The sequence below is a fragment of the Amphiprion ocellaris genome, chromosome 17, assembly GCF_022539595.1.
Source record: "Amphiprion ocellaris isolate individual 3 ecotype Okinawa chromosome 17, ASM2253959v1, whole genome shotgun sequence".
Taxonomy (NCBI): Eukaryota; Metazoa; Chordata; class Actinopteri; family Pomacentridae; genus Amphiprion; species Amphiprion ocellaris.
Window position 1 is genome coordinate 13353490 of NC_072782.1, and position 18700 is coordinate 13372189.

The following is an 18700-nucleotide window of genomic DNA, read 5'->3' on the forward strand; positions in this document are numbered from 1 at the left end:
ATGACATTTTTAGAGCGACATGCTATACAATGATGTTTTTTGAGCGACATGCTATACTATGACGTTTTTAGACCAAAGGCTATACTATGACATTTTTAGTGACATGCTATACTATGATATTTTGTTGAACGATATGCTATATTATGTTTGTTGGACCAAAAGCTATACTATTACGTTTTTAAAGCGACATGCTATACTATGACGTTTTTAGAGTGACATGCTATACTATGACGTTTTTAGATCAACATGCTATAGTATGTCATTTTTAGAGCGCCATGCTATGCTATGACGTTTTTAGAGTGACATGCTATACTATGACATTTTTAGAGTGACATGCTATACTATGACGTTTTTTGAGCCACGTTATACTATGACATTTTTAGAGCGACATGCTATACTACGACGTTTTTAGACCAAATGCTATACTATGATGTTTTTTTGAATGACATGCTATGTTGTGACCTTTTTTGGACCAAAGGCTATACAATGACATTTTTAGAGCGGCATGCTATACAATGACATTTTTTGAGCGACATGCTATACAATGATGTTTTTTGAGCGACATGCTATACAATGATGTTTTTTGAGCGACATGCTATACTATGACGTTTTTACAACAAAGGCTATACTCTGACGTTTTTTGGACGACATGCCATACTGTGACAATTTTAAAGAGACATGCTATACTATGATGTTGTTTGGACGACATGCTATACTATGATGTTTTTTTGGACGACATGCTATGCTGTGACGTTTTTTGGACCAAAGGCTATACAATGACATTTTTAGAGCGACATGCTATACAGTGACATTTTTAGAGCGACATGCTATACAATGACGTTTTTTGAGCGAAATGCTATACTATGACGTTTTGAGACCAAAGGCTATACCATGACGTTTTTACAGTGACATGCTATACTATGACGTTTGTTGGACCAAAAGCTATACCAAGACGTTTTTAAAGCGACATGCTATACTATGACGTTTTTAGACCAAAGGCTATAATATGACGTTTTTACAGTGACATGCTATACTATGATGTTTGTTGGACCAAAAGCTATACCAAGATGTTTTTAAAGCGACACGCTATACTATGGCGTTTTTAGAGTGACATGCTATACTATGACAATTTTAGATTGACATGCTATATTATGATGTTTTTAGAGCGACATGCTATACTATAATGTTTTTAGAGCGACATGCTCTACCATGATGTTTTTTGAACGACATACTATGCTATGATGTTTTTTGGACCAAAAGATATACTATGTTTTCAGAGCGACATGCTATACCATGATCTTTTATGGACGACATGCTATACTATGACGTTTTTTGGGTGACATGCTATGCTATGATGTTTTTAGAGCGACATGCTGTACTATGATGTTTTAACAGTGACATGCTATACTATGACGTTTTTGGAGCGACATGCTATACTATGACGTTTTTTGAGCGACATGCTATACTATGACGTTTTTAGACCAAAGGCTATACTATGACGTTTTTAGAGTGACATGCTATACTATGATATTTTGATGAACAATATGCTCTACTATGACGTTTGTTGGACCAAAGGCTATACTATGACGTTTTCAGAGTGACATGCTATACTATGACGTTTTTAGAGCGACATGCTATACTATAATGTTTTTAGAGCGACATGCTATACTATGATGTTTTTAGACCAAAGTCTTTTCTATGACATTTTTAGAATGACATGCTATACTGTGACAATTTCAGAGTGACATGCCATACTATGATGTTTTTTGGGTGACATGCTATACTATAATGTTTTTAGAGCGACATGGTATACCATGATGTTTTTTGAATGACATACTATGCTATGATGTTTTTTGGACCAAAGGATATACTATGTTTTTAGAGCGACATGCTATACCATGATGTTTTTTGGACGACATGCTATACTATGACGTTTTGTGGGTGACATGCTATGCTATGACGTTCTTAGAGCGACATGCTGTACTATGACGTTTTTAGCGCGACATGCTATACTATGACGTTTTTGGAGCAACATGCTATACTATGACATTTTTTGGACCAAAGGCCATACTATGACGTTTTTAGAGCGACATGCTATACTATGATGTTTGTTGGGCAACACTCTATACTATAGGCTTTTTAAATTGACATATTACTATGACGTTTTTTTTTTTTGTTTTTTAGCAACATACAACAATTTGAACAGTTTTAAAAATCACTATACTTTTACTTGTGAAATGAAATAGTATTCTATGGCATTTTTTTAGATGACATATACTCTTATGTTTTCTTGAAAAACATACTATTTTGACAATATAGTGCACCATGACATTTTTTGACCCACTTATCATACATGACAGTTTTAGGCAACATCCTATCATTTTGCACTTTTTGAACCACATAATAATCACTTGGGGTTTTTTGCTGACATGCTATACTATGAACTACAGGCCATACTATGTTATTCTTGAAAAGTATACTATACTTTGACATTTTCTGAACTCCATCCTATACTATGGTGTTATACACGGAGTGCTTTGGTTACATGTTGATTTGTAATCTAGATTTTTTTCTGTTTTGTTTTTTGATGGGATTACCACAGACCTGACCGTGAACACCGTTGACACCCACCTGAGGGAGACGCTGCCTAAGATCTCAAGGCTGCTTGGTCATGGTCTTTCTGGTCCTGCTCCAGAAGGCCTTCATCAACTACATCTTCTTTTGAAGAAGCCCTCAGATGCTGCAATCTCTGACCTTTAGGAGGAACCGCTACTTTCACTCTGTAACGAGACGGCGGTTATTTTAAAGACCCAGCTCCTGTCGGCTTTGAGTGAAAGTTTAACACCCATCAAAACAGAACTACAGACAGTTAAATCTGAGCTGTCGGTCAGTATTTCAAACATCAAGTCCGACCCGGGCGCCCTAAAGCACGCTGTGGGTGAAACGGAAACTTCACTCTCCACATCACCGACGACATCGTCACACTCCAAAGCAGAGCACCTGTCTGCTGAACTTTTAAAAGTGGACTATAAATGTGAAGAACGTGAGCAGCAGCATACTGTGAGCAGAGGAACAGATGTGATCAGAAAGAAGTCATTTTCTGTTTTATTTTCTTTCTGGTTGACTTGATGCTGTCAGATACAGATGTTGGAGCTGATTCTGATCTTTCAGGATAAAAAGCTGCTTTTCCTTCACAGACTTTTCAGGAAATTATTCTCTCAGGTTTTCTCTGCTATTTATATTTTTATTATCTGTGATTATTTCATTATTTCTTTATTGTAAAAATAAAGTTTGAGGTATAAAGACTCATTTAGTTATTTTAATCCTGAAATCTTTGATGTAGCAGAACTAAACTTCCATTTTCCTTCTTGTACTTCTGATACTAGAACTAAACGTATCTTCAACACGGATCATCTGCTTTTAATGAATCAGCAGCAACATCACAACAACAAATGAGACAATTTTCAACAAATTAATGAAACTGATGTCATTTCAAACTATCAGAGTCTGTTTTAGTGTCAAATTAAAGCTGATTACTGACAACTAGAACATTGTTACTGTTTTAATCACATTTAATTTTCCTGAACGTTACATTAATGTCAACCAGCCACAGTTTTATGAACTTAATCAACCACATTACAGGAGCACAACACACCAGCTGTTTACATGAAACTCAACACATTAGCTTGATGCTACGTTAGCTTTAATCAGACGACTAAGCAGCTAGCTCGGTTAGCATCGCTAACATTAAAGTTAATATTTACTATGCTAACTTTCTTCTCTGGTCAACACACACTGAAACAAACTCCACCAACATCTGGAGTGCATGGCACACATTATATCTGACACTAAAGCTGCATATAAAGTGCATTAAAAGCGGCACCGATCCGAAAATAAACATTTACTTGCCGAACTATCAGAGTCCTTTCAGTGTCTGCTGGTAGAATCAGCCGAAGGTAGAAAACTCGTTAAAACAAGCCAACGGGCAGGAAAACTGTCTGTAGAAAATGTTGTGCTGCTCCACCGATAAATAAACCAACAGTTATTATATCAGAATTAATCCAAAGGAGGAGAGCAGAATCTCTGCTTCCTCCGTAGGACCTGTCAATCATTCCGGACCGGGCTGTCAATCAAGTAGTCCCGCCCCCTGGCTTCGCAAAACTTTAACGCTCTATAAAAAAATCAATATCGATTTATTTTAAGATCGGCCACCTGATCTCTCATTTTGACCATGAAAACTCACGAAAAAATATGTATTATACAGTCTATGCACCGTACTCTGTTTGGCTCCACACTTGCGGATGATCACTTCCGGTCTCAGAAAATGCAAAAAACGGACCTTTTTTCGTTTCTGTCTCTTACTGATTTTACTTTCTTGTTATTCTAAATATAAAAAGAAAATCAAAGCATTTAAAAAAAAGGTATATCCCTTTTTGATCATGAAAAGGAAAAACGCCTTGTATTTCAATTTTAATTTTTGTATTTTAAAACGAAAATCAAATACCCACTCGTTTTTTGTTTTTCAATACCAGTTTCAGAACGGAAAATCCAATTACCAGATCCGTACACGGACCGAGAAGCCTCTATACAAACGTACATTTTAAGAAAAAAATAAATGCACATTTAAAAAAATAGAATAATAGTTACCCTGGGTAGGTATGAATGAATGAATGGTTTATTTTGGTTACAATACTACAGTACAATAATTCAATTTTGTGCATTCAGCTGACACAGAATTATTATACATGCTTGCAGTAAACATTATTTTTTTCTCACAAAGAAAGAAAAGAAAAAGAAAAAAAAGTGAAAAATTTAACAAGCTCTTTAACCAAAAAAGGAATAGGCTGAAGCCAAGGCTTATTTTTTCCTATCCTGTACAATCCATAAAATAATCCAGAATATCAGTAATACTCTACAGTAAAGCCTCTATACAAGTGCACATTTTAAGAAAAAAATGATTGCACATTTCTAAAAAATTAGAATAATAAATACCCTGGGTAGGTATTGCACATGTTAGGGTGTACAAGGGTAAAAATAGCACATGATGGTTAATAAATCCCTTTAACTTCATTTGTATGTGGTAGATAATGGATGATACAGATTATAGTACAAGCTGTTTTGATAACTCTTGATAAACTTGTGGGATGTGATGCCTTCAGGTGCTACCAAACCTGCCTTGGTGCACATGTAAACAGAGATGCTGTGTGTTGCACCTAACCATCCTGCTATCCTGTTAATGTTTGCCTCCTGCTTCACAGTAGGAGAAGGGTTTGACTCTGAGCTGCCCATGAGAGTGTGGAGCTGTAAGGAGATACACAGGAGCTGCTCTTGCAGTCTGACACTGGCTTTCAGCAGGTCCCTCCTCCTCTGCACAGCAGGAATGTGAAATGCACCTGAACTGGATCCAGCATGAGGAAGAATGACTGCGGGAAATCGCCAACCCACCTGTTCCGGGACACAAGTTTCACAAATCAAAACCCATTCATTTCATTAATCTCAGTCAGCCGTGGAGAAGTTCAAACGAGCAGCTGGTGAAGTTGGACAGCCATGGACGAGTGCTGCGTGTCTGCGGAAGAGGCGGAGAGGCTGAGGATCCACCGGGAGATAGAGAAACAACTGCGCCGCGACAAGAGGGAGTCTCACCGGGAGCTCAAGCTGCTGCTATTAGGTGAGACTTCACATGTTCACTCACTGGAAAGGTCTGGAAATTATTAACTAACCACCTCCCAAATCACCGAACGCATTAATAAAACGTGAATATTGACTTTTAAAATGTAAAACCATAAGAGTTTTATAGATTACAGCCATAAACACTTTAGCAGTGTTTTTCTGAGATCTTTTATTCAGCTCAACAGAAACACATTTCAAGTGAAAGGACCTTGCTGAAATGTAGACTAAAAATAGTTTCAGGTTTTAAAAATAATTAGCTACAAAACTAAATATTTCACATAACAGCACATTTACATTTGTTTCTACATAGTGACCCTAGCTGAATCGGGTGTGACATTTCCAAGCTACATGCCAGTATTAGCATGCGAAAATGCCAGTGATTATGTTAATATGCTAACGTTCAGTAGGATATTTAGCATATTTGTACAGTAACTTAAGAGGTAATTTTATATATGAACAAAATATTTTGATCGCAGGACCTTTAAATTTGTTTCTAAATTGTGACTACAATAGCTGACTGTCTGGGCGAGACATTTCCAATCAGAGCCAAATGCTAGCGTTAGCATGCTAACATGCAGCAATTAATACACTAATATGCTAATGTTTAGCAGTATAACTAGCATATTAGTGCAATAACTAACACTTATACACTGTACTAGTAATATTTGCTGAAATTTCCTCAATGTACAAGGGTTTATGTCTTATTTCCATGCTCTTCTCTATAAGCATGAAATGCTACAGAGCTAATTTAAGCTAATATAAAGATCCTAATTATTCTAATAAGATAACAAACCAGTAATGCATACACAAAATTAAATTCCCCAGTCTAATGATCTTAGAATGATATTTTCAGTCTAAGATGATTTGATTTGCAGATTCTGCCAGATTTTGCTCTTAGGTTTCCACGGCCACCTTGGGCCACCCCTTTCCTCCGCCACTGGGTGTTTCACTCAACATTACAGACAAAATTTCCTAAGTCATTAGGATTCATCGTCTGGAAAGCATTAATGTATGCACCAAATTTCATAGCAACCCATTGAAAACTTGTGGGGACATGTCAACCCCAAAAAGCCCTGTAATCTATTCAGAAGTTTTGGACATAATTTAGTCTGGCCCAAAATGGTGATCTGACAGATCGATAACAAGAACAAACACTCTTCAGGAGTATCTGTGTGGATACACAAAGTAGTTAGCAATGACGGCATGTCATCGTCAAGGTTTGTTGACTCTGAGCAACTGAATTATTGTCTTTGGAAAGACTGAGTGTTCATTGTGGTGTTGTTTTTTTTTTTTTTTTTGCCTTCTTCCATGTGTCCCTGAGCTCTGATGCATCAGATAAGAGGACAAATCCAGGAAATAACTGAAGTATCTGGATCAATACATGCTGTGACTTTGGTGTGTGTGCGTGTGTGTTTGTTGGCTGCACTGTTCCTTTAACATAGTTACAGGTTAGCCTTTACATTCTTCAAATAGCTGGCGAAGCTTTGATGAGTCAGCTTGATAACCCTCGTATCTTTCTCTCTCAGTGTTCAGATGAAACATCGTGTTCACACCCTAAGTGTATTGAGGCTGTATGTGCTGCTTGGTTTGGATATTTTACTCACTGTTCATTCGTCTTCAATAATAATGCTTCTTTGTAAAACCTGTTATGTGATATGTGCAGCCTGTAGTTTTATTGTTTTGTTGCTTTTGTTTGAACAGCCAATGTGCATGTGCAAAATAAATCTCAGGTAAGTTGTAAGTGTAGTGTGCAACCCATAAAAAGAGTATAAATGTGTCGTACAGTGCACTGCGACATTTTGACAATCACGATGATGAGACCAGGCCTGTTTTTCCCAGAACTATCAAAACAGGCCCCTTATAAAAGCTTGATTGTTGGTTAGGTTGGAAACAATACATTAGGCATGAAGGACTTTGTTTAAAGGTCAGCACTACTTTAAACTTGAACTTGAGTTGTTTGGAGAACAATATCCTCCTGTAAAGGTCAGTCTAATGGTTAACATTTTTAGCCATTTTAGGTGCTTAGCTGACACCCTTATCGAGAGTAATTTACTACCACAGGGCAGGAAGCGGTTCACTGTTTCACTCAAGGACACACGGCTGGTGATAGACACGTTGAGTGGTGTGAATACAACACTAACCTTCAGTGTCTTGACATAGTGTGCAATGTAGTTGTTACTTGCAGGAAAAAAGCAATTCATCTTTAATTCATATTGTTTATAGAGTTTTGTTCTTTTTTTTTTTTAAATGTGTTTCATTGTTTGATTTTCTTTGTCGAGTAACTTCATTGGTATTGAAATAAGAACAAGCACATGAGAATGGTGCAAAATCTGTATATGAGGTTTTATTTTATATGTACACCCACACACAGGTGACAAATTAAAGGAAAAACCAACATAAAGCGTCTTAGTGACATGCTGCGTTGATGATAAGCCTCTGGAACTCTACTAGGTGGATTGAGCACCATTTTTCCAAAAGCAATTTTTTCCTTTGATGTTTTGATGGTGGCGGTGGAGATCGCTATCTAACACATCAGTCTAAAATCTCCCATAGGTGTTGAGTGCGCTTGAGATCTGTTGACTTCAAAGGCTGTAGCGTATGATTCACGTCATTTTCATCAAACCAATCTCCTCTCAACCCCTCAAGCCCTATGGGTGGAGGCATTGCTATCCTGGAGGAGATCACTCCTATCAGGATAGAAATGTTTCATCATACGGTAAAGGTGTTCACTCAGAAGAACTTTGAACTTCAGACAGTCTCCCTTAAGGGGACAAGTGGACATAAATCATGCTCCAAAATGCCCCCTACAGCATAATGGAGCCACCGGATCCCCTCAGTGTACAGTGTAGGGTTCGAGGGTTCAGGCTTTCTGTGTTTGTACGTCTCTGGCTTAAGGAAAACCCATTACAATTCACAGACTTTAACCTGTGAAAATATTCTTGCTCTCCAAAGAATACATCTTTGTTGTCTTGAAGTCAAAATGTTGAGATATTTTGTTTTTTTTTAAAATGCGTGTCACTGATGTACTATTGCTTTGATCTTATGCCATTTTTCACCCTTCGGTCTCATTCATCTTGCTCGTATAGGGACCGGTGAGAGTGGGAAGAGCACTTTCATCAAACAGATGAGGATCATCCATGGCAGCGGATACAGTGACTCTGACAGGAAAGGTTTCACTCGCCTGGTGTTTCAGAACATCATCACAGCCATCCAGGCGCTGATCCAGGCCATGATGACGCTACAGATCGATTACATGGATGACAACAACATCGTAAGAAACTGTGCATGCTTTTAAAAAGAAATTATTCTCATGTCTTGACATTTTATGAAGCTCATCGTGTTAGCAACATGTAAACTCTTTTAGGAGGCAATTCCCCATCATAGTGTAGCGTTTTAGTATGCTGACATTTCTCAGTTAACATTTTATCTAACATACAGTTTAATTCAATCAAACTTCATTTTAATTGCTCTATATTATAATAAAAGTCATCTCAGGACACTTTGCATCGTAAGGTGAGGACTTTAAAACGTTAAAGAAGTAAACCTTACTATTCCCCCTTGAGGCAGCAATTGGCAACAGTGGGGGGATAGACTTCTTTTTAGGTGCAAAAACCTTCCAATAGAACCAGATTTAGGGTGGCTGGCCATCTGCTTCGACTGGCTGGGGTGAGAGAAGAGCAGAGAGAGAGAAAAGATGAGACACAAAGTTAACATCTTGTAGTTACATATAAATTCATGGAGAGTGAAGGAAAAAAGGGGAAATGTGCTGAGGGCATTATTGGAGGTCCAACCCCAACCTCGGCCTATAGCAGCATTGTTAGCTATGATAGATGAGGGTGTTAGTTATTTTACTAATTAACATTTTTGACTAGGTGATGGTGCTAGACAATGAACTTAAAGTGGCCACATTATTCTGATTTCCGACTCTATTTTTTACTCTGGAACACTATGGTAGCTGTCACAATAAGAAAAAAATCTTATTTATCTTCCACTTACTCCTCAGTTCATCAGCTGTTTAATGCTGCTGTTTTAGCCCTTCGTTGGGGCCCTTCTCACTAAAAGCCCGCTTCTTTCTGATTGGCCAACTTTGGAAAACCTACTCTGTGCTTGTGAGCAGTACTAACTGCACTTTGTGGGCTTGCTGTGCCTGGAAATCCATGACGAGCTGATATCAGCTTGCCACATTTATAGACAAGACCACTGGGAACCTAGTGTCCAGAGCTCTGTGAAGCCTCAGCAGAATAATTACTTTTACATACATTTATCTCTCTATTTGAGACTTTGACCATATTTAAAATGAACATCTGAAACTGAAGCACTGGCTACTTTATTAGGTCCACCACAACAGCTCTACCACATATCCTACTTTTGCTAAATATGCGTCACATATTTGTTGTTTGTCCAAAAAGCCATTCTATTATGTATGTATTATTATAGTGTGGTGGTTGTGTCCTTGACAGCTTTACATTTAAGTGTTCTGAACATTTTCTTCACCCCCATTAACATATATGAGAGGGGAACATTTAAAGTTGTTATGCAGTGCAGTATACCATCACCACCACTCACTATGACCTAAATAAAAAACATAAAGTAGAATTAAAACTTTCTGACAATGTCAGCAAAAAAGTGTAGCAGCTTCAAAAAAATGTATTGGATTGCAGTAGATTTAACAGGTTATACCTAATAAAATAGCTGATAAGTGTATGTGAACCATTCTACCGAATTGATTGAAAGTGCTGTCCCACAATGAAAATCACATTTAAAAAAAAAAACAATGAAGTGTTCAGACCTTGTATACATACTAATATCATGCTATGATCTACTTTATCACAAGACATTCATCGAGATACCATTAAATTTAATATATAAAAGTCCTCTTTTATATGTGACTTCCTACTGGGAGGTGGCTGTCCCAACCTCTAACTCCTAAATTTCAATTCATGTAAATAACATTTAATGATTTTTACCAATTTCCTAAATATTGTATTTTAAAAGATCTTTTTGATTTCTTTTAAAGGGAAGGTGAAAGATTTAGAGTGATTTTGTAGATTTTTTTTTAAAAATTAAAAGTTTGTGTAAAAAATCCTGTCCCAAGTTCTCATGTCAATACCGAAACACAAACAGCATACTTAGTCTGTAAGCAGGGCTTGGTTTTAACCACACCAACAAAAATTTCACCAAGAGTAGTTAGTTTACAACACTGTTAAGTACATGCCCTCCACAGTCTGAAAATCAATATGTGGTTTTAAGGATTGTCACTACCATACACATAATTTCTGCAATAAATTAGCACTTTTGATTTTAATACTAAATGCCATGTTTTCTATCTCTGTACACATGTTCAAAACTGTGTTTGGTAGCCACCTTGTGCTTAGCATTGTTGAGTTATGCTACCAACAACTATCATAAAGTATCACTACCGAAACACTCACTACCACAACATATGGAAAGGTTTCGGTTGTGACAGTATATGATGCTCATTTTTGATTAAAGTAAGTCTTACATAATATAATGTATGCATATATATATATACATATGTCATACATAGATAATTGTAATTTAAATTTTATATTTTATTTTATATTTTATGTAAATTTGAAGGGAGAGATAAAACACCAAAATGCCAAAAAGCCAAGCAGAGAGACTGAGACAGTGTAGGCAAAGAGTATTACCCAGTAAAATACCAGGAATATCTGACAAAGGAAAGAGAAAGAAATATGAGACAGAAGGAAGAATGAAAGCTTAAATCTACCAATGACTTATCATCAGAGAGCAAAAGTATGTCAGATGCTCATGAAGGAAAAAACAGCAAGACCACAGGATGTCTCTGAAAAAACAGACGGACATAGAGATGTTTTGCTGGGCTTGCTCACCACCTGGCACCTCTAGTGAAGGTGATCAGTCACGAGGACAAAGGTCTTCAGCACTGAAGAGTGTGAAAAGTGCAAGAACATGCAACTACAGAAAAGTAAAGAAGTTAAAGCTGAAGAAGAAGGAAAAATATAGAAAGCAATGTCAGAATTTGAAGGTGACACCAGAAATGTTCTCCAAAACGGAGACTTAGAGGGGATTTATAAAGCACAAAGTATACCAGGGACAAGGTCCTCACCCTAAAACATCTCCCTGCAAAAGTGACACACAGGAATGTTCAAATCCGCCCTGCTGTGTTTGCAGCACTGTGCAAAAAACGAAATCTTGAAATGGATAAATCCATGTTCAAGTGACATGTTTTTGTTCATTGTTTTAGCAATCTTGGAACCTATCACTTTAAAAAAAAAAGATTGTCTTTTCTCTCTTTTTTATGCTTTCAAAATCTACCTTAAGAGACCAATGTTTAAGATGAAAGAAGAAAAACAGTTTCTATGTTATTTGCACCTTTACTGTGTAAGTCACAACAGTACATGTTTTGGTAAATGTTAACTGCAAAAAAATGTAATAATTGCAATGCTTACTGCACTTTGTTGTTTGCAATCTGGGAAGCCATCTGTTAAAATAAGCTTTCCTTTTTTCCATTTCTTTTTTATGCTTAAGAGAGAGTCTGCCTTGAGACTAAAGTTTAAGTTGCAAATCTTTATTTTTGTTAAATGTTTGTTACAAAATAATAATAATTGTGCACATCATTGTTTACAAACTCATCATTTTGAAAAAAAGCTTTTCTTTCCTTTTTTTATACTTGTAAAACATATAGTCTGCCTTGAGAGACTACTGTTTAAGTTGCAAAACTTTATTTCAATGATTGCACCTGATTGTTTATACTTGAAAATGCAGTGTTAAAAGTACATGTTTTTGTTCAATGATTGCCACACAAAAAAATTATTTCGTTGATAATTATACATTATTGTCATTCCAATTAAAATTTCATAGTGAAGATGAAACTACTGTTATTCCTTTAATGATGAATTAAAATGTTTTATTGGTTATAATACATGTTAAAATGTAGCAAAAAGAGTTAAGTGATTACGATGCCACCCTCAAAGCGCCACTGTAACTACAGCAACAGTAGGGTCACTACCCAGTGAAACAGCTGTTTTAATAAAAATAAAATGCATTGACTCATCAACCAACATTTTATGATGGTAATTGCTTAAGTGTATGTGTACTTTAAGCAATGATGACTTATGGAGTCAATATGATCAACTTTATACATTTTACAAGGAAACATAACATTTAAATATTGATATTTAGAAAAAAATAAATATAAAATTCTGTTAAAAATTCATTTAAATTGATTTTGATGCAGAAACCATATATATTAATTTCTAAAAATACTTTGTACAGTGGGGAACAGAAAAAAATATGAATAGGTTAATATAATTCTTTATATTCTAATGTAATTCTGTGTTTTGGTAGACTGGCCAAATACTATACATGTGCCCCTTAGATATGGTTAAACATGAATATGGCAAAAATGTTTCCCAAATGTTTTGTGTGTGTCAGCATCACGCAGAGAAGCTGACCCAAGTAGATACAACACAAGTGTCCACCTTAGAGCCTTGGCAGGTGGACGCCATCAAGAGAGTATGGAACGACCACGGAGTTCAACAGTGCTATGATCGCAGGAGGGAGTTCCAGTTGTCAGATTCTACCAAATAGTAAGACTTCTGCCATATCTTCTGTCAGTCATCTCAGATTAGTACTAAAAGTGTGGATTCATGCTGATAAAATGTATAAATTTACATACAGTAGTTTAGATCAGGGGTGTCAAACAGGCGGCCCGCAGGCCAAAACTGGCCCGCCAGAGGGTCCAATCCGGCCCGCGGGACGACTAATTTGTAAAAATTAAAGACATTAACTGCCAATTGTAAATTTGTAAAACTATAAATTTAAAATAATTTCTAGACCACGACAAGATGTTTTGATCATAAAGTAAAATACTAGATTGCTGTTTTTTTTCATTTTGTGTCTTATTTATATAATATTTTGTCCGTTTTTTGTCTTTTTGTCTGACTTTGTTGTTTGTTTCATGTTTGTGTCGTTTTGTTTCTCATTTTTGTTGTTTTGGTTTTTTGTGTCGCTTGTATTGTTGGCCTTTTTTTGTCATTTGTTTTCTCGTTTGTGTCGTGTGTGTAATATTTTGTCTCGGTTTTGTCCATTGTTTTGTCACTTTGTCAAATTTTTGTCTCTATTTGTTTTGTTTCATGTCGTTTTGTGTCTCATTTTTGTCATTTTGTGTCTCATTTTTGTAATATTTTGTCTTTTTTGTCTTTTTTTCTCTGACTTTTGTTATCATTCAGTTTCAGATACCTGCGACTAAAAGTTTTTTTCATTTTTGTAGATAAACTAGGTTGTTATGTGTAAATGATAAACTGAGGCATAATGTTGTTGAAATTGAATTATATTTCTTAAGAAATTTCAGGTTCATAATGTTTTGTGAAAAGATAATTCCTTAAATATGAACATTTTCAGAATGTACTTTTTGGCTCTAAGATAAAGGAAAAATTTGGAGTTGTGGTTATTTATAGATTATTATGCTGTGATTTTACTGGTCCGGCTCACTAGAGAACAAATTGGGCTGAATGTGGCCCTTGAACTAAGATGAGTTTGACACCTCTAATTTAGATCGTTTACATAGATTTCTGTATGATGGAGCTTTTTAACTGGTTAGATCTGTGTTAAGGTATTAACTTGGTTGCATTGTTTGTTAACCTTTCAGCTACCTGAGCGACTTGGACAGAATCACAGCTATAGAGTACATCCCCACCCTGCAGGACATCTTGAGGGTCAGGGTCCCCACCACAGGCATCATAGAGTACCCCTTTGACCTTTCAAAAGTCGTCTTCAGGTATGAAATTACACCTCATTACCTGGGTAGCGCACTCATAAGGAAAACTGGCAGATTTTCTGATTAAAATAACACATGAAGATAAATTGTTTCCCTGATTTTTTTTTAATCAACCCATCATATCTTTCTTTTTAGCTCACACTGTGTGTGTATTCTAAAAATGAGACAAACATGTTAATCAGTGAGCTTTAGAGGTGCTGATTGTCACACCAGCTGTTTCTTCTGATTCCGGCATTTATGTTAAACTGAACTAAGCCCTAGATTTGTAGTCTACTGATATGAAGCTAGTATCAGCCGTCACATCTAGCTCACAGCAAGAAAGCAAATAAGTGTATTCCCCAAAACACCAACCTACAGCTTCAGTAATGCAGGAATGTCACAGACTCTGTCATGTCTGTGTTTTTTTTTCTTTGTCTCTTAGAGTTTACTTTCTCCGTGTCTCTCTTTGTCTGTGGGTGTGTTCAAGACTCATGCCAGTATTTTTTTGTTCCTTCCCGTAATACTTTGGAAGTCACTTTCTTTGTGTGTTGCTGCTTTTTTCACTTCCTGTATTTTCCCGCCTCTGTGACTGTTGGATTATTTTCACCTGAGTTTCCCTCCTTGTGTATTTATAGTTCAGGCTTTCCCCTTGTCAGTTGTAATTCATCTACGCGAGTCCCCTAAGTTTTGATCCTGTGTACCTAACTTTTGTCCCTCGTGCCATCCTCTGCAATCCTGGGATATTCCATGTTTAGTCTTTGAACTTTCTGCTGTACTTTGATCCTCATACTTTTCTGGTCTTTCATCATGGTAACTGATGCTGCGCAACTAACTTCCTCCAGAGACGGTTTTGTTCAGAGTTTCAGATTTAATTTGGGTGTAAGAACATTCTCTTATACACCAGTTCTTTTCCTGACGATCCTCCTTGAGAGATACAGATTCTCAGCTGAAGGAATAAATTAGCAAACCTGTGAAGCTTTGTGTTAGTAATGCCACTGAATGAAGCTGTGCAGTAACAACTGTCCAAACTGCATGCATTATGTTGGAACAAGCTACAGAAAGTTTTTATGCTGCCTACCGATTTGCTGCCAAATCTGTTTTCCACTGCTGGTACTGCAGCTAATAGAACACTGATTAGAAATTGATATTTATCACAGAGAATAGTCCATTAAGAACATCAATTTCACTGTGATTTGGCCAAAAACTAAAGTGACAGTGTCAGACCTAAATGCACTTCTTGATTACCGTATTTAAATGAATGAAGAGCTCTAAAGTGCAGTTGTTGCATTCGAAATAAGTGGCTGTATTTTAAGTGCACGGAGTGGTAAAATAGATATATTAACAAGAATGCCAATTTTCTACCAGCATTCCTCTCTTGTATTATTTGCAGTAACAGTGCTTTTTGCTATAATAAATTTTTATATTCCTCATAGCTCTCCATTATAACAGCCTGTTCCTCTTGACTGTAGTGGGCAACACACCATCAGTCCATAAGACGGGTCAAATGCCCTCTTTTATGTAACGCATGCACAGAGGCTGCCAAACAAAGCTTGGATTTAGAAAGATAAACACCATCGTTATGTCCATTCTCTCTGCTAGTAATTTTAGGGTTTTTTACAAAAGGAATGCCTGGATATGTTGCACCTACTTTGTAGTACAGCCCTCTGTGCTTTGTTGATCCACTTGGACTTTAGGTCTTGTATCTTCTGTGTCCTGTGTTTGGGTTTTCTCTCGACATCTCACGTACCAAGGAACTTGATGTATGTTATTCATTTGTCTGTAGGATGGTGGATGTTGGAGGCCAGCGTTCAGAGAGGAAGAAATGGATCCACTGCTTTGAGAACGTCACCTCGATCATTTTCCTTGCTGCCCTCAGCGAGTACGATCAGGTCCTTTATGAGAGCGAGAATGATGTACGGTCAAAAGCAATACAGTTACTGTCAAAAATTATTTCCTTTTTTGCTGTCAAGCTTTAACAACAATAAATATTTGTCTTTTGTTAAAGAATTTTTCTACTTCCTTCTACAGAATCGACTGAATGAGAGCCTTGCCTTGTTCAAGACCATCCTCTCATACCCGTGGTTTCAAGAGTCCTCCACCATCCTGTTTCTGAACAAAACAGACCTGTTAGAGGAGAAAATCACACAGTCACATCTGGCTACCTACTTCCCAGCCTATAACGGTAAACATAAACAATATTCATAGCTTTTTCTGACATAACGTTTAAGCGTCCATTGATAATTAATGAATGAGGCTCAAATTTTATAGTCTAATAAAGCTTTCAGTCATATTTTAAGGGACATACCAAACATTCACTTGCTCCCGTGCTGCTTCCCTTGTGGTAATTGGCTGGGATTTTTTTTTTCGTTTGTTCGTTTGTTTTACATCCCTGCAAACTGGAGCTACACATAATTTTTTAGTTGAAGATTTATTTAGTTGGCAACTATTTTGATAATTGACTAATCATCAATTATCCCCCGTCAGAAGATGTCAAGCAGTCGGTATTCGCCCAATATGTCCCCCGTCTGACATTAGTAAAGAAACTGGACCTGGACCCCCCCCCCCGGTCCGCAACGGACAATTTTTAGTAGGATCACAATCGTGTGATCATCAGCAGGCAACTGACGTAGCGTTCACTTGTTGTCATGGTTACAGTAACGCCGTGCCGCTATCTTGCAATGATACAGAAATTCTTAACAAATCCGTGGACCCAGACTATAAGCCACATCACTGCCAAAATCTAGTCACTTGGTGCTTGTGTCATTTCTGACCTTCCCTAAAAATTTCACCCAAATCTGTTTGTCCATTTTTCAATAATGTTGCTAACACACAAACAGATGGAGAGACAAACCAACACCAATCGTCACATAACTTCCTTGGCGGAGTAACAATGTGTGATGATTTACACATGCGTAAATGTCAAATTAATGTTCACTATAGAGTAAACTGTATGTGTGTCTTATATTTGGTGTAGTAAATTAGTGAACACATGTATTTTCGGACACGTCTTGTCTTAAATAATCACTCCTAATGCCATTTCTTCAACATTCCAAGATTCTGTCTGATTTTGACACTTTCACCATTCAGGGCCTCAACGTGACGCTGAAGCAGCGAAGACGTTCATCCTGAAAATGTACGTGGAGCGACATGGCGGGCGTCATAAACCTCTTTACTCACACTACACCTGCGCCACAGACACGGAGAACATCCGGGTCGTCTTCAGAGCAGTCAGAGATACACTGTTCAGAGATAACCTTGAAAAGTTCAACCTGGAATAACTGAGGTTGTTGGACAAAGCTGTGATTTCACCTTTAGGATCAAGAAAACTGGTCACAGTCACATCTTGTAACACTTTGATGGACTTTATATGTTTTGTGCTGTCAGTTGCAGCTTTTAAAAACACACTAAAGAGCCAATCAGACCGCAGTCAGGTAAGGTGCTTTTATTTCGTTACTGTACCAGACAGTAAGTGCCATTTTTTTTTGTTTCAGCTTTACAGTTTATCATAAATGGTAATTAGTATATTTTCTATTGCTACATGAGAGAAACGGACAGCTGCAACATCAGTTAACTGTAGTGCAGAGCTATTACATGCGGGTTCTTTTATTACATTACTGTTTGACAGAGTCAGCAAATGGTATTAGACTGGTTTAACAAAGTCTTATCATGCAAGAATGTAACACATCCGGCCTTACCGCTCAGGGGGAAGGAAGTAATAGAATATGCTGCAGAGAACCACACTGCCTGACTGGCTTTAGTTTATTTTTGCTAATGTTTTTATGTGTGTAAGAACCATGTAGCCCAGGGATACTCAACTTGATTTGCCCAGGGGTCGCTTTTGCAAAATGACAGTAGGCCATAGGCCAGTTCATAAACAAACAATAATATTAATCAGATGAAATGAATAAACATTCAAATGCCCAAAGCTCATATTTCAAATTAACTGAGTTGCAGCCAAGGGGCATTATTGGACATTCACTGTCTAAACAAACAAAAAAAAAGTTTGTTTGAGTATGAATCAGTTTATGGTCGGCAGACCAGCCGGCACCTTGTCCTTGACCTGATTTGGTCTGTGAGCTTTAAGTTGAGTATCACTGTTGTAGCCTTTGAAATAATTCTTTTTTACACTAATCTTCACTAAATATAAAAAATAAAACCACATGTAATGTGTGTTTCTGAACAACCTCAATTCAACTGGTCATTGATCTTTCTTGTCACTTTACCAACATAACTTTATTTTGTCATTAAAACAAGTTTTCTGTACAGAAA

General features: G+C 36.9%; 1 protein-coding gene across 1 annotated transcript; it reads left to right on the forward strand.

Moving 5' to 3' along the window:
- The first annotated feature begins 5333 nt into the window (after positions 1-5333).
- Positions 5334-18620, forward strand: LOC111587833 (guanine nucleotide-binding protein subunit alpha-14-like). The gene is made up of 7 exons (XM_023297940.3): positions 5334-5668; positions 8757-8941; positions 13108-13262; positions 14324-14452; positions 16215-16344; positions 16460-16613; positions 17519-18620. Exons 1-7 carry the CDS (start codon positions 5548-5550, stop codon positions 17707-17709), a joined length of 1065 nt encoding a protein of 354 aa, XP_023153708.2. The 5' UTR covers positions 5334-5547; the 3' UTR covers positions 17710-18620.
- Positions 18621-18700: the final 80 nt, after the last annotated feature.

Excerpts from the sequence above, each read along its gene's own strand:
- LOC111587833 (XM_023297940.3), top strand. The coding sequence starts at position 5,548 with ATGGACGAGTGCTGCGTGTCTGCGGAAGAGGCGGAGAGGCTGAGGATC. Across the intron at positions 5,669-8,756 it reads GCTCAAGCTGCTGCTATTAG|GGACCGGTGAGAGTGGGAAG; the intron begins GTGAGACTTCAC and ends TTGCTCGTATAG. Across the intron at positions 8,942-13,107 it reads ACATGGATGACAACAACATC|CATCACGCAGAGAAGCTGAC; the intron begins GTAAGAAACTGT and ends TGTGTGTGTCAG.